The sequence below is a fragment of the Prorops nasuta genome, unplaced genomic scaffold (assembly GCF_024137725.1).
Source record: "Prorops nasuta isolate Cenicafe-Biocafe unplaced genomic scaffold, Cenicafe_Pnas_1.2 PNAS00022, whole genome shotgun sequence".
NCBI classification, from domain to species: Eukaryota; Metazoa; Arthropoda; class Insecta; order Hymenoptera; family Bethylidae; genus Prorops; species Prorops nasuta.
In genome coordinates, this window is record NW_027116819.1 from 643,152 (window position 1) to 670,413 (window position 27,262).

The window sequence follows — 27,262 nt, forward strand, 5'->3', positions numbered from 1 at the left end:
AAGAAGAGGCTCAACGCATCGAGCCTCCGGACTTTAGACTCGTAGCTAAATTCCGGGATCCGTCCAAGAGACCGGTCCTCGGCTCCTCGAGGGAATACGTTAAAGTGGATCGGATCGTGGGGAGTCGATGGATCGTTTTCGAGGAGGACGCCGGCTCGAGAGAAACACGAGCCAGATGTACCAAAAAAGAAGAGGATCGTCCGAAGAGACGGGGCACAGAGGGGAGTGGGACGAAGATACGGGACCTGCTGGCGCTGGAGAAGGATGGTGATGATTCTGTGGATTGCTGGGAGGAAGGGGAGGAGGAGGGGGAGGATCGGAGCTAGCGCAGTAGCCCGGACGAGACGCGCGTCGCACAGTGACTGTTGCGCGGCCACTGATGCGATGCTGCTCGCCTGCCGGTGGACGCGCGAGCGCCGTGCAACGCCGAGACGCGCCGCGACGCGCAAGGATACAGCGTCTCTCACTCCTCCACCGGTCCACCCGGGACTCCGCGTGTGTGCGCCGGTCAGCACACGCCGTCAAACTCATCCTCGGGCGCTCCACACGAGCCCAAATCCACGACTCCCATCGAGGTTTCCGGCCCTGGCCCCCGTTCGCTCTTCGGCAACGACCAAAACTGTGAGTACGACTCCTCGATCTGGCCCTTCGACGCCCTTTCAAGCCCGTCTTAAGGGTACCTTTGGCATCCCCCTCCCCTCTTCCATTGTTCCTCTGCTTTAGCCAGAGTCAACGACGAACGGTTCCTCCTCGACTTCCCCCGAAATTCCATAATTTTCTGCACAATCGGTTCTCCAAATTTCCTCGGCTTCTCCAGGCCGGAAAACTAACCTGGAAACTAAATTTAGACTGTTATGCGTGACGAAGGATCGCTGTGAGAAGTTTAGTGTAATTTTGTTGCTCTCAGTTACAGGCTCGAGGGACTGGAGGTGGGAAAAGAAACGTTAGAGGGTGGGGACGTTCTGGAAAATTTCAAGGCTTGCGGAAAAGTCGTTGTGAAAAGTATACGAGAGGTGAGTCGAGGTATCATTGGTGAGTTGATTTGGAGTCTCGTGATTTTTGGAGGAGGTTTTATCGGTTTTGGACGCGAATAGTGTGGTTCGGTCCCTCTGGCTGGGGGCTGGGGGGACGCTCAGGGTGTCCCGGACCACGTGTTCTCGCTGAGTGGAGGGGAGGGGAGGAGGAGGAGGAGGAGGAGGAGGAGAAGCAGCAGAGCAAAAGGTGTTCGCCAGGTATCATGCGGTGCACAGACACCGCGATTACTAGGAACGCGATCCTCTGGGTCATCGTTCTCGTCCTTCTTGCCCCTTGGATACCTCAGAACGATGCTGTGGTGAGTCATCTATATTCTCTCTTTGTTTATCATTTTTTTTTTTGAATATATTTTCCTATATTTCAATTCACATATATAATTTGCTCTCTTAAAAAAAAAAACATAAGTAATAATTTAAATCGAAGGAAAACAATTGCACTTTAATCGTCGAAATTTCCTTCACGATTTTCTAATTTATCTTCTGGTGCTGTATTCGCGAACAAAATGAGGGAATTTCGCAATTCTGTCAGTGCTTTGAATGGAACGTGGGCAAATGACAATTTGATGAACGTAGGAAGCAAACCAATTTAGCGAACAGGGAAGATTCGTCTCTCATAAAGAAAACCTTAAAGTGACAAAGTCTCATTGGTTAAAATGGTATCTCGATTTTGTTGTTCCTCCTAGATCAACTTTTCATCTGCATTTCGAGGAGAAACGAATATGACAAAAATCAACAACGTACACTGAAAATACTAAACTTTTAACTTACACACTCGTTCGTGTGTGAATTTGTAAATATTTTTACACTTTTCAATGTTTTCTTTCCCAGATAAATCGCATTAGTCAAGTACGTAGTTTTCTCGCAATAATTATCATTATAATGCACTACAAAGTGCTCGAACAAATCTGGCTAAAACATATATATATATATATATATATATCACAGTTATAGCCACAAAATAAAAAAAAATAGCTAAAGCTAAACGAATAAAATTTATGAGATATAACGTTTTATAATTGTAAAAATTAAAAGCATAGACAACGATACATATTAAATTTTATATATATATATATATATATATATATATATATAGTATATATCACACGAATATCATGTTAGAATAAAAACGTTAAATTTGCGGTGCGTTGCTGCAGTTGGACGAGTGAAACGCGTTTGCCAAGGAAAAGATTTCCCTTATCGACTGCCAGACCCACGTGAATTTCTGTGACTTTCTATACGCCGCGTGTTCGCCCAAACAAACACAGGAATTAAACGTTACACAAAAAGCTCCTTCAAAAATCTAAAAATTCTCGAAAACGACAGTTAGAATCCAAAAAAATTGTTTGTTAATTTTCACCGAAAAATTCCCCTAGAGTCGAAATGGGCGAATCTGGAGATTTCAACGCTGGAATCAGCGATGATTCGACCAAAAAGCAGATAGGATCCGTATATGTTGCTAGAAAGTTTGAGCGAAATCAGATCGTATCATTTTTCGCGATCTTAAAAAGCGAGCCACGAGCAAACGAAACTATACGATAAAACCAAACGACATTGAACCCAGGCTAAACCGACAGCAAAGTTTCGTGAAAAAAATCAACAAGCTTGCAGATTCCAAGCGAAAATAGTCGAGTTTTGCGTAAGGAATCGTAGAATTTTTGCCTACTTTATCGAGTAATATTATCGGCGTAAATGAATAATGGCCATTACGAGCTTCCGCGTCAAATTTTTCCTCGGACTCGGTCTGACATCACTGACTAAAATACATATATATATATATATATATACATGTGTAAATTGATCAGAAACGTGAATGGACCGTTTCGAGCTGCGTTACAATTTCTGATAAGCCTCGAGGGTTGAGTGATAACCCGCTCGGTCGACTATTCGGAAATAAATTTTTCAGGGACATTTAAATGCAGTTGCTCAATGCTAGATCGTGTATCTTCGTCGTAATTATAATGGAACAGCTGTAAACTTGTATCCTTTCTTTTGTTTATTTTTCCTCCAACTCGAATCTATTTGAATTCGACTCCTCGATCAGTATATATATATATATATATGCTACCATTAATATCTTTTTTTCCCAATCCATACGTCTCTATTAGTAAAACGAGTGATTGTATTAAACTATACACTCAAAGACACTTGAAATTCAGTGCCATTTAATTATAACGTTGCTCGATAAATTTAATCATCAAAACTTGAGAAGATTGAGATAATCGGTCTAGATTTTTTCAGCCTGAAGAAGAGCAAACGCGTTTAATTGATTCTACGAAGTTTATAGTAGTATAATTCCTTTTCAGAGATAGACATATATATATATATTCTGAAGGAGTTTATTTATCTGGGCTCGGGAGTCCGGGGATACATCGACAAGACTTTCTTTCATCAAAATTTCTGGGTAGTCTCTTATCTTCGGAGAACGAGAAGAGGGAGGGGGTTAAAGTGTGGGAGGAAAAGGAAGAGGGGGGGGGGGGCTCGAAAAGAGTTCATGAAGAAGATAACGAATTTTCTAACTAGGAGGAAGACCAGCGATGGCCGAATTTCTCGAAATTCTAATCCGTATCTCAAATTGCCAGTTGACAGGGTGAACGCAATAAGCGTATTACGAAACGCGCTAGCCTCGATACATATTATCGTTGATCGCGTTAAAAGTTCAACGAGGTTATAAGCACGTATTGCGTATTCGGAGATAGCGTCAAAAACTCTGCTCGACCAAATTTCGCGAATACGCGCTATTTCTCGTAAAAATTACGTTTCGTCTGCCTCTTTCTACCCCCGCCGCTCTTTATTCTTCCAGGATCGTGTGAAAATTCCACTAGTAAGTATTGTAAGGTAGGTTAACGATTAAAATTTGAAATGCGATTAGAGGACGAAGTGACAACACTGCTCGACGAGGCAGTCGGGATATGGTGCTCGGATCGAAGAGAAGTGTCGCACTAAGCTGTAGAAAATATATATATGTAATAAAACTCGACGAGGTGTTTCGACCAGAGAATCGGTATTGGAATTATTTATCCATACATATTACAGTATATATATATATATATATATAGTTTTGTAAAGAAAGGAACTTTTCTGTTACATTAAAATTGGTATATAAAAGTGAGAAATCTTTTTCATGGGGGAAAGTTGATCGGTATTGTAATTCCAGGCGTTGTGTATATACTGGAATCGTCCAATCTGACCGGGTGCCGATTGCGAGGAGACGAAAATAGGACGAGTTACGCCTTCGTATCCGCTTCTATTTCCGCGCATACTCAACTTTTCCTCCCACCGACCGGGCTCGCTTTCCCTCATCGGCGCGGCGTCCGGGTCGAAGGAACTCTGGGAAGAGCGCACCCTGGGTGTTCGCGGGGTATCATCGATGGAACCCAAATCCGAATTCCGACTAAACTGTTCTCTCGAGGCTATTCTTAACGCTCTGTGATTTGTCAATTTTGCGGCCACGTGGAGAGGAATCGACGGGGTGAAAATATAAAATTAAACGATCGAGCTGACAAGGCCGACTCGCGCTTGGACTTGGTACCTTAATTCTTGGGGGTCATCTTGCTTAGCAAAGATCAAATTACGCTGGAGAAACGCCCTGTAGGCAGAGTCGACGCGGTAATTCCTCTTTTACTTGCAAAACGCACTATTGAGGATATTATGTGTAATATACGCGTGACACTCGAGTGTGTTTCGGTTCCAAACCGGTGATTCTGTCTGCGTAGACTCTGTAATCTATTTTTTCAAGCATCTTTTTACACTCTCTCTCTTCGTTAATTGAGTAGATCGTTGAGACAAAACTGAGGGGGGAGGGGATAAAATTAAACAATTCAGGTGCCAAGGTCAACTCGCGCTTGACCTTGGAAGCTGACCGTAGGTCATCCTGATGGTTTGGCAAAGATCGAACAACTTTGGCAAGAATCACCCTGTAGGAAGCCACGCCCCTCGAAACGAATCACCCTGTAGCCTCGAAACTCTTGTTGATTTCTCACTGTTTGTCAATTGAACGGGCACGTGGAGACGAATCAGCGGATGAAAATAAAACGAAACAATCGAACCGACGAGGTCAGATCACAGTTGGACTTGGCAGCTGATCGGGGGTCACCACGCGTTATATAGCCACGGTTCATTGCCAGCCTGGCGAGGAAAGTCCAGCAATCGATTCTCAGAATTTTCTAGCTCCGATTTACAAAGCACCATGATCTTTGTGTCGATGAACAACGAGTGTGCGACGAAAAGTAAGAAATTTCACTCTTTATCGCGAAACGCATCCACTCTTCGCTCCATCTTGACATACATTGACGAAGCAAATAGGGCGGAGGGTTTTCGAAACTCAGACTTCGTTCCGGCATAATTTAGCAGAGAATGGAACGCGTGTTTGATCAGGCCCCATCAGCCAGGCCATTCGTTTTCTTTTTTTTTGTTTTTTTTTTCACCCAAAGCATCCCAGACGTCCCGAAATCCTTGGAAGGACGAGTACAGTGAACGCCATAAGTGGTTTCTCTCCTCTTCATCCCTACCCGAAACTACCGAATAAATACTTGAATTTAAACAATTTTCCTTGAGTTAGAAAAATAAAAAATTTCCACTTTTCCATCAATTTTTCACCAATTTGGCGATTCGGGAGGATCGCAGGAATAAATCGGAACGGAGATTGGCATGGATAATAATTTTTCTGCCAGAGTGTCCAGGGCCCCCCGCCCAGAGAGTTTGGCAATCCAGGCGTCTCGGTCTGGTCGAGCCAGTTCGATCGTTTAAACGCTCCTCCATAAATGTACTTGAATTTTAAAAAAGCTCTCCTTAAAAGCCCCTCCGATGCAAATTTCCCTCGTCCCAGATGAGTCAGAATTTGGAGCCTGCAATTTTCAAGGTCGATCGTTGCAACAACGTCGTTATATCACTTTAACGTTCCTCCCTCCACAATGATCGACGATCCTGATGCCTCATTGTAATTTCTCGCTTGGAGTTTCTCCACCTAGAAAGTCTTCTCTTTGATTTTCCTTCGAGGCTAAAAGTGGAGATTTGCAAATATCCTGCGTGCTTGGCGCAAAAACTTTACGAGAGTCGAATCGGTCTAAATATTTAGAGACTCGGTCTGGCCTCTCCGAACCGTCGGATTCCGAAAATGGTTCCAGAGCACCGTTCGGTTTCCCAATAGCAAAACACGCGTTGCTCTCTCCAGAGGCAAATCGTGTTAAGCTTGGAAGATCCCAGTTAATGCTCCCGGAAATCCCACCCTGGATTAACGAGACACGCTTTCAAATTGGAAAATAAACTCGGTTCATAAATTTCTTGGCGAATTAATTTTAGCAAATATATATATAACGATAGAAATTTCATTTTCACCTTTGAAAATTCTTATATAGTGAAAATCCAATTTTTCTATCGTTCATTGCTCGTACGTAAGTCTATTTGTTCTTCTTACGATTGAACAATATATATATATATATACACTCAACTCAAAATGATACAAAAACCACATAAAAATATGTTCATCGACACCAATTAATCTCGTCGTTAAAATCCAGCTAAGAATCTGCTACACAGAAGCAACAAACTACTGTTTGTCGTTCAATCATTTAATTTACTAATCAGTGTTCACTTTTTATGCAATTTATAAACAAGCATTAATAAACACTACGTACATAACAATATTTATTTACTCTTATTAAAAAACCTCAGGTTTTTTAAGAAGATAAATTAGCGAAAAATTGTAAACTAAAAATTTCATAAATATACCGTTCGACTCTACTCAACATAATTAGCGTCTCGTAACTAAGGGATAATGGCAGAGAAAGAGTGCGAAGGGCTCGTTGGTCAAAGCGCAGATGTGTTTCAGGGAAAACGTTGGAGAGTCGAGCGAGGAATCGAGGGCAGAAGGCGAATTCCTCGATTATCAGTCTCGTGGAGCTTTTATCCCTTATTATCGCGCTACGTAGGAACAAAATGGCACAGTTGCGCAATTGATATATATAAAGAAGCTCGAGAGTTAAACGTTGGGCCTCCGGGACGCGCTCGGTTGACTCGCTGAGGGATTTCAGGGGGTGAGGGGATGAGGAGGGGGGGGGGGGGGGGTAGGACTGTTGCCACTGGAGCGGAAAGAGCGTTTTGCGCCTCGAGATTCGCAGATTGCAGAGTGCACGCCGCGCCGCGAGATCATCCGGAATTATGTCACGAGCGGCCCTGAACAATATTACGTCATTCAACCGAGGCCTCCTTCGCTACCACGGAAAATGACAAACTCTTACAATCTTATTATTTGGCTATGCGAGCAAACGCCCCAGAATTTTCATCACTTCGATCGTTGAGTTGAAGAAAAACGAGGAAAATATTGCTAATTTTCCTAAAGTTCGATTCTACTATATATATATATATATAAGGAGCGTGGAGCAAATACAATGATAGCAAAGTATCAATGTGTAACTGTACACGTATAAAAAAATTGGTACTCCAAAACTGCGAATATTGACCGATAGTTTGTGCTGAAAGTATGCATATACACCAAAACACATTCCAATCTCACTGTCATTGTGTTGGTATGCACGGTCCCTATACGTATGATACCCTTGAGAGCTGCAGAAACGGAAAAGATGGAATTTTTCTTGGAATTCCGAGTAAAACTTTCAGTAGTTCTCTCGAGTTTATTACAAGAACATTGAAATATTTTTGTTAGCATGAAAATTCTGCAAATTTTTATTAAATAAAATGTTTAGGCTTCGATCGAGTAATTTAATTTTTAGCACTCGTGATGGAATATTGACGAAGCTGAGCGATAATTCGTTTGGCAAAGAAACTTTGATTCGACGATAGAAATAAAAGTGGAAAATGATGTTACAGGTATGCCAGGACCTGAAATGCGATTGCAAGGGGGTAAAGGGCCAGCCTGGTCATCCTGGAATCGGAGGACCTCAAGGTCCCGAGGGACCCCCTGGTGACATCGGTCCCGATGGTCCACTGGGACCGAAAGGGGAGAAAGGTGCAGCTGGCGAACACGGATCTGCCGGGGAAAAAGGATATCGAGTAAGTAGCGAGTGTTCTCTTTGTTAAACATCAACGAAAGCATGACGCGTCACAAGCGCGGGAGGAAAATCCATTGTCACGTGACGCAATCGATGGCAGGCGAGAAAATTCAAAGCAGCTCCCACGACGCCCGCGTGATCGTAAAATCTCTGGCCCCGATTGAAAAAGTCTAATAAATACGCCACGCAGCTGACTTTTGCACACAGTTTATCGTCTATGCGCAGAATTTAATTATTTCCTCGAACCAACTCTGCCCTCCAGATGTTCCCGGATTATCCCTGGGAATATTCTCTACCCACTGACCAGCAATCTTAAAAGTTTCGACGTTCCTCGTCCTATCCGCACTGCGAATGCAATTTTTTTATTTCAACACTAAAGTTCTTGGTCGATTTGTGCGGATTGCGAAACGCGTTGTTTCCATTATAAATTAGAGAGTGTAATTAGAACACATTCGAAACTGTGTTCAACTAAAAAAAAATGAAACTCGAATAATAGTGTGTGGTAATTACAGAAATTTTTAATTAAATAAATAATCAATTTTATAATGCACATAAAGTGTCTATAGAATTATTTGTGCAAAAATTTTGAATCTGCCTGTGGCATGCACCGATTAACATCAACCAAATGCAATCGATCGATGCTGAAGAATTCTATTGGATAAGAGTCAATTTGTGCGGATTGCGAAACGCGTTGTTTCCATTATAAATTAGTGTAATTGGAACACACTCCAAACTGTATTCAACTACAAAAATGAAACTCGAATAATAACGTGTGATAATTACAGAAATTTTTAATTAAATAAATAATCAATTTTATAATACATAAAAAGTGTCTGTATAATTATTTGTGCAAAAATTTTGAATCTGCCTGTGGCATGCACCGATTAACATCAACCAAATGCAATCGATCGATGCTGAAGAATTCTATTGGATAGGATACGTGTGCCACTGGCAGACAGCGTCTCGCAGCTGGCACTCGGAGGAATCTGGGTAATCGTCACGTAGATAGGGATCAATGCCAAACTGGCCAACGTAATTCGCTATTAACACCCACGCGTCAACGATTCGTTAACCTAAAGCGTGGAATTGCAGGCAACCCACGACGACAATTCCACGAGTCGCGTTCGATGAGATTGAGATAAAATCATGTCATTCTCATCAGACTAACATTTGCCATAATTTCAAATTGAAATCAATTCGTTGAATCCATGTTTAAATTATTTCCTTGCTTCTCTCTAGAAATTAGAAAATTAAAGACGATTCGTTGTGAGGAGAGAGGGGGTGGGAGAGAGAGTGGGGAACAAAGGGTTCCGGAAGTATCGAAATTTCCAGAGTTACACAGAGACCGGAAGTAGTGCATCCACCCCCGGTCCTTTCAGATATATACGAAAGCGTGGGCCAGCGTGTCACTCTTATCGCGAGAGAAACGTCTAATTCATTGTTGCGCTCTTTCATGAAAGCTGATTTCTTTTCTCGAGCGTTTATTATTAACAAAGTAAGAGGCCAATGGCACGTTTTTGTGCCTCTGCGTGGTCGCTCTCGGCGATTTCATTTATCTTTATCGGCGCTTAGATAGCCTACTTCGCGAAGAAAAACAAGGGGCCGCGAGTAATTGCGTTAAATACCAGGAAAATCGTTATTAAACAAATCGAACAACGCGAGAAATCTTTGCGAAAAATTGTCTTACGAGATTCGCGTCATCTTCTTGCTGAATTTTTGCATGCTGCGTGTACGTGGAATCATTGCAAAATTGTAACGGAAGAAAGTGTGAAAGAAGGCGATGACTCGTCATCACTGCACTCGATAAAGCACTTCCCATTGACGAGTGACTCGTACCGGAAGTTCGTATAGTCATACATGGCGAACGAGTCTCACTCCCATATCCTCTGCCTACAATTTCTCTCGATTTTTCACTAATTTTCTCCAAAAAGTCACTATATATATATATATATATATATATACACACTGATTTCTCTAAGGTTTTTTAATACCTGAAGATGTTGACGATCGTCGAGATGAAATCCACCTGAATAGGTCTTATCAATGGGTTTTGCAATTTGGCAAGAAACAGCGATAATCCGGAGGTGCAAATTCGAGTGCATTGCGATGTAAGTGGACTCCATAGCCGAATATGTGAAAATGGCCCAGAAGTATACGAGATTTCAAGGAAACTCGACACCCGAGAAATCGCCAGACTGCAGACTCACTGACACATTATCCCTCGGGAGCCCATGAAACATTTTCTACGAACGGGATTCCTTGTTGGAGTACAGGAAAATTCGTTACCACCATTTTTTTTTTTTTTTTTTTTTTTTTTAGAAACAATTCTGTACTCTTTTTTAATATCGATAATTGTTTATGTTTATTCCAGGGTGACGATGGTATCAGAGGCTTCACCGGAGTACCGGGACTCTCGGTGAGTGAACGATTTATTTTACATGGGAGATAAACGCAGTTGTGGTAAAAAGGCTGTTTACAATGGGATATAAATTCTGATCGATAGGGAAGTCCTGGTTTGTCAGGATTGATGGGACCAGACGGTCTTGACGGATGCAATGGAACGGATGGAAGAGCAGGTTCTCCGGGACTTCCTGGATTCTACGGTGATCGAGGTCTTCCCGGTCCTGATGGAGACCCAGGACCCGTTGGTGAAGCAGGAGAGGGTGGAATCAATTCAAAGGGGGTGAAGGGCGAAGTTGGAGATGCCGGAAGAAGCGGACCAACAGTGAGATGATATTTTTTCTTTTTCTGGAAAAAATTTATGAATTGCGTAGAATAATAAAATTACGTGCTGTCGATCGTTCCTCCGAAGGAAAATTCTTCGTGCAAAAATGGCGACGAGAGAATGAAGATTTTTCTTGGAACTGTCCTTACGCTCAATTTGTATTTGTACTACAGGGTTATCCAGGAGCATATGGAATACCAGGAAACATGGGTTATCCTGGGGAGACCGGTGACATGGTAAGTAACAAGGTTCAAGTATTCCCTTTGAAATACCGTAACTGGAGAGTCCCTGAACTTGCAAGTAGAATCACGATCCAGCGATAGGCGGAATCTCCCCCTTACCAAGGACTCCGCTTCCTTAAGAAATAAAAAAACCTACTAGTCACGACAGCTTCGCGTTTCCAACGCGGTTAAAACGAGTCCATTTGAAACTAAAATAACCCCTCCTGGATAAATAAATTGCACTATTCGCTGCAAGAATTAATTCATTATATATATATATATATATATATATATTTTCTTTTGTCGAGGCTATGCAAAAGTGAAAAAAATACAAAGCAAGGTGATAAAAAGTATTCTTTCACACAACGAAGAATTTCTCCAGTAAGAGGGTATCGTGTTACAAGCGAATTCGCGTCGGTAAGTGATCTCGAATTCTTTTCGAGGCACGTGTTATTCTCGCTTACTATCAGGGAGAAACGCTTATTAGCATCCGCTGAAATCTGATACCAGAACTCGTCTACTCTCCAGTGGCTCCCTCTCTTTGGGAAATACGAAATGAATGGAGGAAGGATCGTTGCTTCATCATTTTTCGATGATTCGAAATTATTTTGACAGGGATATCCAGGATCTCCGGGATTACCAGGGATTCAGGGAGAGACTGGAGATGAGGTTTCCGGTCCACCTGGACCTCCTGGTGACCAGGGAGACCGAGGAGAACCTGGGGCACCGAGCGACGATCAACAAAGCAAGAAGAGAACTGATACCACTCCTATAAAAGGTCCACGAGGTCCCAGGGGAATGCGGGGAGACTTTGGTGAACGAGGTCACAGAGGTCAAACAGGACCCAAAGGTCCTGCGGGTCGTCCTGGTTACCCTGGTGCGAAAGGAGGCAAGGGAGAGCAGGGGGACGATGGCCAAAGAGGTAAACAAGGATACGAGGGTCCTGCAGGTCCTCCAGGAGAAAAAGGAGAAAAGGGTGCTCCTGGTTATGCTGGAAATCCTGGACCCGATGGCTTGGACGTAAGTGTCGTTGTATACATTTAAGCTTGGTAAATGCTATATGGATCTGATAAGGAGAGAAACTCTCGCTTAATTACGTAATTAACGTACGAAATAAATTAATATATTGTAATTATCGTTATTACGGAGATATTAATTTGATAATTTATTAATTACTGATGCAAGAATAGTTTTATTCAGGTGAGAATGAACCTTCGGTATAAGAATCTTGTTTTCAAAAATGTTTTTTTTTTTTCTTGTTTTTAATCCGGACCGATTTGACGTTTCAGGGAGAACCAGGTGAAGCAGGAAACCGAGGAGCTCCAGGAAGACAAGGAGCTGAGGGAGAGCCTGGCTTGTATATACCTGAACTGGACGAGATTATTGTCGGAAATATAGGGATTCAGGGAGATGTTGGTCCACCAGGTGAGCCAGGACAATCAGGAACACCTGGTTTGCCAGGAAAAGTAGGTTATATCGGACCACCTGGGCCACCGGGACCTGCAGGACCGCTTGGAACCGCAGGTGTTAAAGGATCATCTATAAAAGGAGAACAGGGGGATGATGGTAAGGATTTATATTTTCTCAAATGATATATATATCAACATTTTATATCACCCTGATAATTAATTCTTTTTTTTAAGGCCTTCCTGGATCGGTTGGTCCTCAGGGACCACCTGGATTTCCAGGTCCCGTAGGTCCTTTTGGAGCCAAGGGATTCCCTGGTATCACTATTATTGGTCCACCAGGGTTAGATGGAAAACCTGGTTTGGACGGATTCGATGGTCCACCAGGAGACCGAGGCGACTCGGGCGAGCCAGGTAAATAAACTTATTAATTATAAGACTTATATAATTATATAATAAAGTTCTGAGAATTGGAAGAGAGGGTATTTTATTAAAAAAAAAAAAAAAAAAAAAAATACAGGTCCGAAAGGATTCCCTGGTAAAGGAGTTCAAATCAAGGGTCCTCCAGGAGAGCACGGTCTTCCGGGTCTACCTGGAGTTCAGGGTCGAGATGGAGTGCCAGGACACCCTGGACTAAAAGGTCACAAAGGTTTCAAGGGTGACGACTGTGGGGTTTGTGAGCCAGGTCTGCCAGGGTTGAAGGGAGACATTGGAGATTCTGGACTCGATGGTTTTCCTGGAGCACCTGGATACGCAGGTCTTCCGGGACCACGCGGGCCAAAGGGTATTCCTGGGAAAGAAGGACGACCAGGTGCAACAGGCTTGTCTGGTGAAAACGGAAGAGCTGGATCCATCGGTATACCAGGTCCCAAGGGAAAACCAGGAATTATTATCTGGCCACCAAGATCGAAGATAGATATTCCCTTTGGAGATGTGGGTGATAAAGGATTCCCAGGATTCGAAGGTTTAAGGGGACCGAAAGGAAAACCAGGATCTATTGGAGACACTGGTCCTTCGGGTCCTAAAGGAGAGAAGGTAGAAATTCTCTTAAGCAGTTCTCGATAATTAAATACAATTTACAAATAATATTTAGGGAGATTTTGGTCTTCCTGGACCTTTTGGAAGAGACGGAGGTCCTGGCTGGGATGGAATACCTGGTGAAAAGGGAGAACCTGACACAATACCAATTGAATTTTTAATTGGTGAACCTGGACTTCCAGGATATCCTGGTATCAAAGGTGAACCTGGTGATATGGGAATTAAGGGAGAGGCCGGGGAATCAGCTGTATTCATCTTGGATATTAAAGGAGAAAAGGGATATAAGGGTGAATCCGGATCCATAGGTATATAACAATTTTTTTTTATATTTTTCTCCCCTCAAAAAGGTCAATAAATTTTCATTCTTGCCTGTTTTCATCGCCCTACATTCAGGATACGAAGGTAACAAGGGCTCTCAAGGATTCACAGGGGACGAAGGATTGCAAGGTTTCCCAGGATCTCCAGGACAGCCAGGAATATCACCTCAAGGTCCTGCAGGACTTAAAGGATATCCTGGAATGCCTGGAGAACAGGGTCTGAGAGGACCTGCTGGTACTCCTGGACCAATGGGTCAGGGTGGTTTCCCAGTAAGTCAGTTATCTCTTCAAACATTATCTTGTCCACTGATTAATGTATAATTGTTTTTTCTTTTTAGGGGCGCATTGGCGATAAAGGAGATCGTGGTGATCCTGGTAGCAATTTGACTTATGGTGAAACAGGTGAACGCGGTTGGTACGGTGATAAGGGTGATTTTGGTGATGCTGGTCCTCAAGGTTATCGCGGACGTACTGGAGCGGATGGTCCTAAAGGTATTAAAGGATCCAAAGGTGCTTCAGGATACGTAGGATTATATGGACTTCAGGTAAATTAGAACTAAATCATTTTTCTACCTTAAGAGTATATATACTTGTACGGTAACTGTTGGAATAAGAGAATCACATACTTCGCTTCATTTTTTAAAAGCTAAATTATACAGATAAATTTAAGCTCTTGCAAGTTATTTATTACATTTTAGAAAAAAATTAAAAATTGTTTGATTCATTTTATTTATTCGTTGTAAATTTTCTGGCCGAAATTCTAGTGATCGTAATGAACGTCTGACAAATTGGAATGAATAATTTTCACAATCCTAAAAAATGCCACTATGGAATAGAGTACAAATGATTCATTCGTATAAAAAAAATGGCAGCCTTTGAACGATTAAAATAAATCTTTCCTCTAAATACTAATTAAAGAGGCGAGAAGAATTAACAGCTTCTAATAATGGATTTAATTCTCAGGGAGTAAAAGGTGTGCGAGGAGATAGTATCCAGGGTCCTCGTGGTTTTCCGGGACTGCCAGGTCATTCTGGATTTCCCGGAATTTTGGGTGAAGTTGGATCACGAGGTAAATATATATCATGAATCATTTTAATAGGCTATCCCGAATTGTTTATAGAATTACAATTTAACAAAAATCCCAATTCTAGGTCCGGATGGTTCCTCTGGCGTTGATGGAATGAAAGGACTGAAGGGAGAAGTTGGATTCATCGGACGTCGTGGAGACGACGGTGACAGTGGTCCTTTCGGATATCCAGGTATGGTGGGAATTCCAGGATTGCTAGGTATGCCTGGACCGGAAGGAGATATCGGTGAAGTCGGAGAACCAGGGCCTCGTGGCTTGCCAGGATACGAAGGGAGTCCAGGAGCTTTTGGATTGAAGGGAAAACAAGGAGATCAAGGTTATTCAGGAATACCTGGAATTAGAGGACCTCCTGGTAAGTCATTGTCTATATGTTACTTGTCTATATTTTAATTAAAAGTTTATACATGGCCGATATTCTTTAACCGTAGGTTTCAAGGGAATGGCTGGAGATGTTGGTCAAGATGGTCCAGATGGTCCAGTAGGTGAAAGTGCCTTTAGTGGACCCCAAGGAGATATCGGTGATCCAGGGTATATGGGACAAGTAGGTCCTCCAGGACTGCCAGGTTTTGATGGAAGACCTGGCTTGCCTGGAGAACCAGGAACGGCTCTCGATGGATTCGATGGCGTTCCTGGTGACAAAGGAGACGCTGGTTTGGATGGCTACGAAGGTATCGCGGGACCAAAGGTACTTTTTATTAATTAAATTTAAGTATGTTGCACTGTGGATTTGGATAAATTATTGTATTTTCTGCTCAGGGAGAAATTGGGGATATAGGGCCAGACGGGTACAAGGGACAAAGAGGAGATGCAGGATTAAAGGGTGTCGCAGGATGGAGAGGAATAGATGGAAGGTATGGAGAGAAAGGTCATAGAGGTCCAATGGGACCACCAGGATATGATGGACCAAAGGGCAAGCGTGGATTGGACGGAGATCCAGGAATCATAGGACGCCCAGGAATGCCAGGTGATATCGGTGCACCAGGTAGATTTGGCATAACAGGACCACCTGGTCCTAAAGGTCATATCGGTGACCCTGGACATCCTGCTTATGGTACCGCCGAGAAAGGAGAGTTTGGACTTTATGGATTACCTGGACTTCCTGGACCGAAAGGAGATATAGGGGACTCTGGCTTCGACGGGAGACCAGGATACAAAGTCAGTAAAAAATGTTACTTACCTGCGGAAAAAGTAAAACAAAAGGAGTTGAGTTAATGCTGTCAATTTCAGGGAATGGTCGGTGATAGAGGATTTCCGGGATCCGAAGGCTTCCGAGGATTCCCGGGACCACCTGGAATACGAGGAGATGTAGGACCACCTGGATTACCAGGACTCCCGGGAGAATTTGCCGAACCTGGAGAACCTGGCAGGAATGGATTAGACGGAATACCTGGAACATCTGGTATTCCAGGACAAAAGGGAGCACCGGGGGAATATGGATATAATGGTCCTAAAGGAATTTCTGGAGCGCCTGGTTTCTCTCGGCCAGGATCAAAGGGAATCGTGGGCGATCGAGGTAGTTCTCACAATTAAATCTTTTTCACAATGATATATTCATTTTCCTTATTTCTGAAAATATTTCATTATTAAAATTCCCAAAACAGGACGACCAGGATACATCGGCATACCAGGAGCACCTGGATTGGAGGGATTGCCAGGATTTCCGGGATCTCCAGGACCAAAAGGTTTCGTGGGTGAGCCAGGATATGCAGCAGGAGCGGACAAAGGAAAACCTGGAGAGTTTGGAAGACCAGGAATCAATGGACGACCAGGTAAATTATGATGGATTCCAATATCATATTTTATTTAATGTATGACAATAATAATGGAGCAATACAATTTTTTCGATTAGGCTTGAAAGGACACGTTGGAGATTCAGGCTTACCAGGATATCGAGGAGCTCCAGGAATGAAAGGAAATCGTGGAGACGATGGAGAACCAGGACCTCCGGGACCACCTGGTCCCGAAGGTCCTCGAGGACCCAAAGGAGATGGTGGCAAGAATCCATTCCCTCCTTTCCCCAGGAAAGGCCTACCCGGTGATGTAGGATTACTTGGAATACCTGGATTACCTGGACGTCAGGGACTAATGGGTGATCCTGGTCTCGATGGCCTCCCAGGTCGAGCTGGAGAAATAGGAATGATGGGACCTGTTGGTCCCGCTGGTACCGATGGTGTAGATGGTCCCGTTGGTCATCCAGGACCTCCTGGTTCCATTGGATATCGTGGACCACCAGGTTAATAAATATTTCTTTTCAATTCAACGGTATAACATATCTCTCCCATGTGTGAGAATCATCGCGTCTCAATATGTTCTTGAAATTCAAGGTTTCCCTGGTATACCTGGAGAGCCAGCACCACCTGGTCCTGGCCCAAGGAACAGAGGATTCCACTTTGCCCGACATTCACAGTCCGATCTAGTACCAAATTGTCCGAAGAACACGGTAAAATTATGGGAGGGATTCTCTTTCCTACACATTATGGGTAATGGTCACTCCTACGCCCAAGACCTTGGTGAGAAATTATTCGAATGAAGAATCAGGATTATTCTGTACCAATCGTCGAAACAATAACTTCAATTTTGATTCAAGGCAAACCTGGAAGCTGTTTAACGAAATTCTCAGCAATGCCTTACTTGTTCTGCGATCTGAGCAACGTTTGTAATTATGCCCAGAGGAACGATTACAGCTATTGGCTGACCACCACCGAACCAATGCCAATGACGATGGAACCAATCCCATCACCGGAAGTGGGCAGGTACATATCGAGGTGTTCTGTCTGCGAGGCTCCAACGAGATTAATCGCGGTTCACAGTCAATCCATGAATATTCCTGAATGTCCTGGTGGATGGGAGGAGCTGTGGATCGGTTACAGTTTCCTCATGGTACGAGTGATGATTCTTTTAAAATAAATCTACAGGAAATTCGAGAGGAATACCAAAATGAATGTTACATTACAGCACAGAGACGCAGGAGCAGCAGGAGGTGGTCAGTCCTTGGTATCACCTGGATCCTGCCTGGAAGAGTTCAGACCAAGGCCATTTATCGAATGTCGTGGCCTTGGTACGTGCAATTACTTCACTACAGCAACATCCTACTGGGTGGCGACAGTAAAGGACTACGAGATGTTCAGGAAACCAAAATCACAGACCCTGAAGGCCGATCACACATCCAGGGTGAGCAGGTGTGCAGTTTGCATAAGAAGAAAAGTGACGGAGGAACCAAGGGTTGTCTTGAGACCACCTAGCTCCAACGGATATAGTCAAACGGGATACCATAATCCCTATGAACAGCCAGCTGTGACCTTGCACGACCCCTTGCAACAGCAGCGGGGTGCTCAGCCGAGGACCAGGCATCAAGGTCACAGAAGAATTCCTCACCAATACAAAAGAAGAGGTGGACGCATTCGTAGACCAACAACGGAAGCTCCCAGTGCCTAAACTTCCTCCACCTGGTATTGTTAAAGCGCTTGGAGAACACTGGAGAACACTCTCTGGTTCACCTGGATGATCCCGAGAGTCACGCTTATCTCCGGATGACCTTGTGCCAATTGGACACTCCCAGAAATCTTACTTTAGTCATATATCGTTTTACCGAGTAACTTATACTGCCATTTTCAAGGTCATCCTGCTCGAAGGTCATCCAGGAAGGACCTCGGGAAGTATTCAATTATTTTTGATACGGTAGATATTTCTAAATTTCATCGGACAGTGTGGAAGAGTACGTTGTCAGTAGTAGTGTCAAGTATATAACTATAAATCGAAGGCTGTCGACTACATTTAGAGTAAAGCCAAATATGCCAACGAGCTAATAAGCTGCCATTATTTACCGGTGAGAGCAGTCGCTTTAATCGCGGCAAAATCTGCTTTCGACAAAATTACACAGAGATATATTAAATGATAAGTAAATAATAGTAATGTAAATTAACATATTTCTATTGCTATTTTAAAATTATATACCACAGCAATAAAGCTATATAAACGATAAAACCAATTATCCCTGTACCCTTTCTCATGACTTACCTCTCGCAAACATTTAGGGAGCGTCGAACAATGAAAATGACAGATTTCAGAGATGCAAGTGATTCGGTCAAAGTGAATTGACAGCTTGAGATCGGTATTATATTTATATTTATAAAATTATTCATCATTAGAAAGCACATATGATCTATCTATATGACGTAATTCGCTAAGCGCGCACGCCACACGCAAGTACACGCACTCATAAATTTAAATGCACAGGCATACTGGCGCATTTATATCTCTTTTCTCTCCTTTATAATTTCTCTCTCTCTCTCTCTCTCTCTCTCTCTCTCTCTCTCTCTCTTTTTGTCTCTCATTCATTCTGCCATTCAATCGGTCATTCGCTCGCTCACTCTCGCTGTCAGACATATACATACGCGAGGACATATGCACACATGTACACGAGCCTCGATACACCTCAATGTGCATGCGTGTACGTGTGGGTAAGTACATGTGCATACACGTATGTGTACATAATCAGAGTACCTCACGAATGTGTTTTAATTTGTATTTCATAATAAATTTGTTATCCCATCCCTCGTGAAAATCGCAATTGAAAGAGATTATCGATTTCAATGGATTTGTCTCTTTAACTTTTTTTTTGTCACAATTAGCCATTGCTCCCCTAGCCGTTTCATTTTTTGTTTTCTTAAATCAGCACATTCAATCGTGGAACAAATCAAAACCAATGAAAAACATCAGTGAATCATTACGATAATACATATCATACATTTATTTATAGCAATTAATGATTCGTATCTCTCGCTTTATTTATAAATAAATTCACAATTATATATATTTATTATATATAATATATAAAATCAATATACAAAAGTCTATGCGCGTTGTTACAATCATGTGAATCAATTAATACGACTTTTCACTCTTGCGCGCCGATAAATTCATTCAATTCGCAACGTTCGAGATAATTTAGTTCTTATTGGCGAATCCATAAAGTGGTTTTCACGTTATCATAATAATAATAATAAATTCCTTCATCTATATAAACCAATATATTGCTACTTTAACCAAATAGATTTTAGCTTAACGAAAGACGTTATGAAAAAAAGAAAACAAAACTCTTACAATAAAAAAAAATTGAAATTGTTGAAAAATATTTTTTCTTTCTCTACCCTCTCTCTCTCTCTCTCTCTCTCTCTCTCTCTCTCACACTCGCTCACTCTCTCTCTCTCTTTCTCTTCTCCTCTCAAATTTTGTTCGTTCCCTAATTGCGATTCCCGCGGGACGCGAATCTAAACTCCGAACTTTGAAAAAATAAGACACTTGCGTGAGATTTCTTTCATATGTATGTGTATACGTATATACACACACTCACGTCTCGTGTATATATACGTATAAATATATATGTAGTTAAAAGATTTCCTCCATCATCTTTCTTCCCTTCTTTCGTTTCTCCTTGTTTTATCTTTCTTTCATATAACAACAGGCGTTATCGTTAATCATTTAGATGCATAATTTAGTGTGCATTTTTAAGGATCCAAAAAGAGAATTACCGACCTATGCAAAATAGAAGGTTGATTTCATTTCTTCACACGTATACATATATATATATAAATATACGTTTATTTATATATAAAGTATATATAAGTAACGTCTATCATTATACCATTTCTATGCTTCTTGGTTTACGGTTACTCATATATAACTCGTATATAAACCGATATACACATATATACATATACATTTATACAATATATATTTATATTTATATAAAGGTACTCTTACTATCGAATAGAAATATGTGTATGTCAAGTGTTTGACAATATCAATATTGACATAATATAATAATAATAATAATAATAATTATAATCCTTAATGTTATAATATAGTAATTGCAACAAGAATATTGGTAAAAGTGATGATCATGATGTCAATAATAAAATAAAATAAAATAAAATAATAGTCGTTACAATAATAATATAATATTAATAATAATAATAATAATAATAGCTATAATCATATTAACAACAACAAGTATTCTTTGATACATTTTGGTTGCAGATTCTTACAATCACAAATATATTATTCCATAATGTAATAGTCAAAAAGGATGTTAAATTAAGAGAAGAAGAAACGTGATAATCCTCTACTTTTTTTCATTTCTGTATACAATAATTAAACCTATAAATAGTTCTATGTTCAACAGCCAGTGGTATAGTAAAGTATACCTTTGAGGTACCTACGTAGTTTCTTTCAGTGATACCAAATACAATACTGACGGAGAACGTGACATCTTTACAGGTATAGCGAGACCGTCAGTTTCGTTTTAATTTTCTGATCGGCATTGAAACCTCGGGAGCCCCAGCATTATCTTGTCACGGTTGTGAATATCTCGCGGTAGCACGGAAGAGCGCCCCGAGAGAAAGGCTTCTCGCGCAAAATAACAGGAGGCTCCGCACCAAAAAGCCGTGTCCTCGCTGACGAATAAAAAGCAAAAGTTGAAAAATAGAAATTTTATCCTCGCTCGGTCGGTAAGAGCGCGAGCAGTACAGCGGACCAATCCCGATTAAACTAGATCTTCCGCGGCCGGCCCACATCTACCCTCCTCGGTCAAAGCACCAAATTCCCTCGTGCAAGAAACAGTCGTGACGTTCGGTAGTCCAACGAAACGGAACAAAATACATATACCAATTGGAAAAATTAGTCAATTACAATCTTTCTTTTCGTTTAACAAGCCAAGCCCATCGAGCCAATATAAAACTAGACAAAGTAACCAAGCAAGTAACATATAGAGCCTTAGCGCGGAAAAGGCTAACAATCAACAGTCGTAACTCTATCAGAGAAAGCACTCTACGCCCCTCTCTCTCTCTCCCTCGTCAAATAAAGAATAACAGCGAGCGATAAGAAACAGGATTTCAAGCCCTTGCACGCCTCGGTCTCTAACGCAAAATTTTTCCATCGAGAACAGAGGAGCCTGCACGATCGACCGAGCAGTCTCTCGCTCCGACACGTCGACGAACAAATCGTGTTCTCGATCGGTAACTATCACCGGTTCTCCATTATAAATTTTCCCCCTCCTCTTTTCCCTCCAGTTCGCACTATTTCCCGGAGGGTGCGCACCAACGGTGTCGTGGTTGGCCGGCTTCCCACGCACTTTTCTCGCGCAACGTCAGCCTCATCGGTACGAATGAACAAATTGTCAGGTCAGCCGAGCAAGCCTGAAGGGGTCGATGGAGAAGCGAAAAAACGACGCAGCCACAGCCAAATGTGAAAACGGAAAGAAGTTTTGGTCCTTTGAGTTCGAAAAAAAAAACGATGCAGACGCTATTGCAAAAGCCCCTTCTTCGCAGCTTTACAAAGTGAGAAGAATCGTTCTCTGTACATTTTACATCTTTGTTACATTCCTTCTAGAGAGCGCCGCGTACTGGTTCGCATTGTATTTGGTGATACGCATCTGAATACTGACTCCTGTATCTTTATACCGTTTACATATATAATACAATAGTATTCATTTACGTATTAGAAGTGCCCATATACAACTTGAGCTCCGCTCCTCGTTTTCAGCGAATATTTAGCTTAAGATTCGATTAGCGCTCGCATTCTATCACACTCTCACGCTGCCATTCTCGCACTATCCCGCTCAGACGTACGTTACGTATCTGATACACGCGTATGTACATTTATATATGCCCTCGTTGATGGCCGGCAGTCACTCTGACAGCAGCTTCTGCAGCAACGACGACTTCGGATCACCTCGGGCCACCTCCTCCATAGTAGTCTACGAAAGAAAATTTTCTCGTTAATTTTCGTTGCACAAATTTTCTCTATAAATATATATATATATATATATATATATATATTATTTATCAGTCACTCTACATAGGGAGAATCTTTGTGCCTTTTCGCAAGGTCGTTCGTTCGTCGAATTGGCTAATCGAGTGGCGAATCCTTGCGAAAATTGCGAGATACAGAAAGATAGAGATAGAGAGAGAGAGAGAGAGTAAGAGAAAAAGCAGTCTTTGAGGGTGCCTCTTAACTGTTTTATCGTCTGTCGGTAAGGTAAATTCTGACTTTCTCCCAATGCAGAGGACGAAGATTTCTTGAGAATAGGCTAATGAGAAATAGATAGAGAATAAAACAAATCAAGTACTACTGAAGCAACCTCGGCTACACATCCAATTCAATGCACACCAAAGGCTGCTCTACTTGCTCATTGGCTTTCTAAAATCGCACAAGTTAATTGATCGATTAGGAGTACGTTAATTGCGCGCAGGCAATTCAGCGCAAGATCTCTCTGTTTAAAATTTTTTTGTGTTATCTCTTGCTTCGACTCTTTACATCGTTTACATTGGTTTTTCCAAAGTCTCAGCTCTGCATGCAGCGAGAGATAGTCAAAAGTTTCTACGAAGGTTCTAATCGGCTCACTGTGAAAAAGCATTACAAATGCGAGACGCACGTTCACGAGACAACAAAATGCCGCAAAATTATTCTGATAATGAGAGAAAACTTATAAGCGTTCTTTCTTTTCGTACCACCACCTCCGAATACGAAACATCGTCGGCATGGATGCGCAAAAAATAAGAAATATATTAAACAAAAAGTGACTGCCTTGAGATTTGGCGGACGGAGATAGATGGCAGATTCGGAACAATTGCGCGGATAAACTCGAAGCAATTGTTCGATTAATTTGAGATTCGCAGTACAAGGTTTGTAATCGATGCAAGTATATATACATATATATATGTATATATAGAGGATCCTTCGCTCAAAAATATCCCAGAGCATGGATGAGAAGGACGCGCATCCCCGTAATTACAAGAGATACTCAGTTTTTGCTTAAAACCTTTCCAAAGCCTTTTAACAATAGCATTTGGCAAGGTTTTATACACTTTTTCGTACATCTTTCATACTGTTACAAAAATAAGCGTCTCTTTACACGTACACTCTGGGTTGCTTTTAGCGATAGAGCCGATATATAAACATTTACATAAAACAGATACATTAATCGAAATCAAGTATATCGATCACGAGAAAAAGAATCAGATTAATTTATGCTATTAGATCGTCAAATTAGTTTTCTTCTTAGAGAATTAATTGCAAATCAGAAGATTGATGTAACGTTACGTAGTCTTGATTAAAAAGTAACGGTATACGCAACGGCTATGCTGTTAATAATTGTATGCAATTAATACGGTCTAGCAAGATCCACTAATTAGCCTCGGCGTGATATCCACGAGTGTTCGATGCAAGCCAGCATTCTAAGCTCGTTACGTAACAGTGATGGAACAATGATCCTCGGTAAATGTTAATCTCTCCTACTGGCAGATGCTAAATCGTGAATATATTTAATTATATTAGTATGCCTGGCACATTTCAGAGTGTAAAACTTGATTGTTCCCCTCCGTACTAGTTCTACTCGAGTCGTCTCTATCAAATTACACACTTCATCGTTTCTATTCACGCATGAAAATTCTCTCCTGAAAAAGAAAAAAAAAACAGCTAAGAAATGCAAGAAAAACGTCAAACATGCATCTCTTCCCTTATAAAAATCACCCCTACGACAAGTTTTACGCTCGGTGCGTATATGAAGATGTTGAAGAGTATCGAAAGACAATTTGATTATAGATAAGATATATCGTGCAGAAAATGTTGAAGCCAAGCTTAAAAAGGGAAGACAGAGAGGGAGAAAAAGAAAAAGAGAAAGAGAGTAAGAAGGAAAGAAAGAAAGAGATAGAAATAGCGCATACAAAAAATGGGGCAACCTGGGCTAAAAGTAACAAACATTCCCTTCCAGAGATTTTTGCAGACTGACAGAAATATTTGTAATATTTAATTTTTTCTGCCCAATTGTTATTCCCAGATATTTTTACCAGCCACTGAAACCACTGGCCAGGAGTGTTCGTTACTTGTAGGTGAGGTCTCCGCCGAGATGAGAGATACGTTAAGATTTTAGATTTTAAATGTGGTTGTTGAAGGGGTCTTACCCTGGAGGACGAGGGGGCACTTCCGGCGCTCCCAATGGCCCAGCTCTTGGCAGGGCCATCGCTAATCACAGCCTCACCTAAAGTTGGGACATCGTTACCATAGATATTCAAAACACAAATGTCATGCCTCTCCTTACAAGAATCAAAGCTGCCAACTTTTTAATTGCCCTGCCAGTTCTCTAATTAAGCTGCCCTCTTTTCTTCTCGACAATTAATGACAAAAAGCGAGTTAATCTCTTGGCCCCTCTGGGCACACCCATAACAGGTCTGTAATACTTTTTCACAGCATCCAGTATGGACAACCCAGTATTTGTGTCAATCTCGAAATTCTATTTACAATTTTTGCAGAATACTCTTAAAGACGTGGGAGAAGGAACGATTCAGACTCTCTTCAGCATCCTACGTTTAGCATTCAATACTCTTTGCTCAGAACTTGGTACCAGCAAGGTTTGCTCCATACCAAAGCGTTACAAGTCCATAAGAATATTCTGCAAGTGGTTCAACGTACATTCTTCGCAATATCCAAAATATTGTCTTCCAGGTACTTCGACTTTTTAAGAGCAATGATAAATGGAAGGACAGGGAGATGAATTCCTTTCTGTTCTTTTCTTCTTCGTGAATTTTCTAAGCGTACACAAGTGCTGCTGCGTACCTGCAGGAGACATTTCGAAGGTGAGGCCGAGAGCCTCGAACTCGTCTTGGGAGACTTGGCCCGAGAGATTGTTCTGGATGTTGTTGGGTACCCTCTGTTGCTGCTGTTGCTGCTGCTGTTGCTGCGTTCTGGCGCCAACGATCGCTCGCAATTCCTGCCTCACGAATTCCGACGTCATGCTACCAGTGGTGCTCGCGTTACCTGCAAGAAAAAACTCAATTACCAAACCATCCTCGAATCCCACGATGAAGAGTCAACGTATGTTTCAGGTATTTCTTACAACAAAATATGAAGAAAAAAATTCTTTCCACGATTTGTGCAGATTATGACAAAAGCATTGAAAAAAAAATCAATTTTATACCAGGATGACATTGTGCATTTTTGATGGAGAAGCTGATAACTTACTTCAAGGTGAAGGTGGGGGTAGTGGGGAGTAGCTTTATTAATAATTCTACAATTGACAAAATGTAACATTGCTGCGAATGGTACCATTTTCTATCTTACAATCTGCGGTGAAACTTTTCTAAGAAACGTCGACACTGATATCACATGAAGCATTAAAACAGATTAATCACGAAAGCCAGGATGTATACATACAGATATACCTTATCGTTAGTTCACATGTTCCCATAGTACTTAGAGATAAGCGATACTTAAAATTAGGATTACATTAAAGTGTTATTTTACAATTGGTGAGACACAGAGATTGGAGGTTGCTGAAGATGAGAGTGACGTCTTGGCTCGTTCTACTTTTTTCCTAGACTTGCACAGAGCTGATAAGAATTAAGCCAGATCAGGAATTTGTCAAGAAAACTCTTCGTTGAATCAGAGATGGAGGGATCCATCCACGAATTTCTATCATCGAGAGGTTCAAAGGTCAAACAGACTCTCATCCGGATCCTCGTGTGTCTGATTCAAGGAAGATTCTCAGCTACTATTTACACTAAAAGAATGTACATAATAAAATTCTATGGATAAAATAACGCACTGTACTTATGTAGATACTTAATTACCATCAGGTTGGCCAGAGAGAGCGAGAGACGATAATTACTAAAAGCAGAGATTCGTGGTATCTTAAGGGTTACGTGTATCTTTTTTTTCCTCTGTTTTGTTAATAACACAAAGTGAGAAGTGGGTGATTACTGAGACACATGGTGGGCCAGGGGGGTGAAGGAAGTGTTAATGTACATTTTCACGTGGAGAGTGTCACAAGAGAATGTCTATAGCGAGGTGCAGAATGGATGATACATTAAAGCAAGACCACGGAATCCGATAGTCGACGATGGGTGCAACATGAGAAACCCAAGTGGGGGAGGGGAAACTTGATGAAGCGGACGTAACGCGGGACGACCATTATCCGACCAAACGTGACAGATTCCATGCTGCCTCTTCTCCCTAATACGGACACGAGTCGTGTGAAGAAGGAGCTGTTATGTACAAAAGAAAATCACCTTTGAGATGGAATAAAAATGAAAAGCTTTCGTGTGCCAGGCCATGAAAACAAAATGAAGGGGTGAGAAAATATTTCCTGGACACGAACAACGTGACCTTGCGACGTAACAATGGAAAATGAAGGAATTACTCCTGCGATGAAGTCCTGGTTACCAGATGTTCCATCCGATTAACAGGTGGTGTATATGAGAATGAGCAAGATGCAGGAAGAGGAATAAGAGAGGGGTCCACAGAGATTGAGGGAAAATCGTGACGAGAGAGTGAGGTGCTTCCAAAAACCAATTTTCATGCCCTTTTCTGTGGCACGTGGAGTGGAAGAAGCCATATGTCATGTTAAGAGGGGGGGGGGGGGGCTCAGGAT

The 27,262-nt window shown here is 41.8% G+C and overlaps 2 protein-coding genes across 3 annotated transcripts in view; one reads left to right on the forward strand and one right to left on the reverse strand.

Moving 5' to 3' along the window:
• Nucleotides 1–115: 115 nt before the first annotated feature.
• On the forward strand, nt 116–18,819 carry LOC136781207 (collagen alpha-5(IV) chain-like). The gene is made up of 24 exons (XM_066740012.1): nt 116–621; nt 908–1,013; nt 1,095–1,333; nt 7,860–8,042; nt 10,413–10,457; nt 10,545–10,766; nt 10,940–11,002; nt 11,603–12,007; nt 12,277–12,553; nt 12,631–12,807; nt 12,914–13,428; nt 13,487–13,736; nt 13,825–14,018; nt 14,087–14,293; nt 14,712–14,817; nt 14,900–15,187; nt 15,264–15,520; nt 15,592–15,990; nt 16,063–16,348; nt 16,437–16,604; nt 16,685–17,068; nt 17,160–17,345; nt 17,423–17,715; nt 17,791–18,819. The coding sequence occupies exons 1-24, from the start codon at nt 265–267 to the stop codon at nt 18,268–18,270; spliced, it is 6,087 nt and encodes a 2,028-aa protein (XP_066596109.1). The 5' UTR covers nt 116–264; the 3' UTR covers nt 18,271–18,819.
• Nucleotides 18,820–18,942: 123 nt separating this feature from the next.
• tai (taiman) overlaps nt 18,943–27,262 on the reverse strand; it is a 46,715-nt gene continuing 38,395 nt past the window's right edge. For both annotated transcript variants that reach the window (XM_066740015.1, XM_066740014.1), the window contains 3 exons: nt 25,450–25,650; nt 24,798–24,874; nt 18,943–22,591 (listed from right to left, as the gene is read on the reverse strand). In XM_066740015.1, coding sequence (XP_066596112.1) covers nt 22,523–22,591; nt 24,798–24,874; nt 25,450–25,650 — 347 coding nt within the window. In that variant the 3' untranslated portion in view covers nt 18,943–22,522. The remainder of the gene's footprint in view (nt 22,592–24,797; nt 24,875–25,449; nt 25,651–27,262) is intronic.

Coding starts and splice junctions, on each gene's coding strand:
- LOC136781207 (XM_066740012.1), top strand. CDS start 265: ATGGTGATGATTCTGTGGATTGCTGGGAGGAAGGGGAGGAGGAGGGGG. Junction 10,767..10,939: donor CCGGAAGAAGCGGACCAACA/GTGAGATGATAT, acceptor TTTGTACTACAG/GGTTATCCAGGAGCATATGG. Junction 13,737..13,824: donor GGGTGAATCCGGATCCATAG/GTATATAACAAT, acceptor CCCTACATTCAG/GATACGAAGGTAACAAGGGC.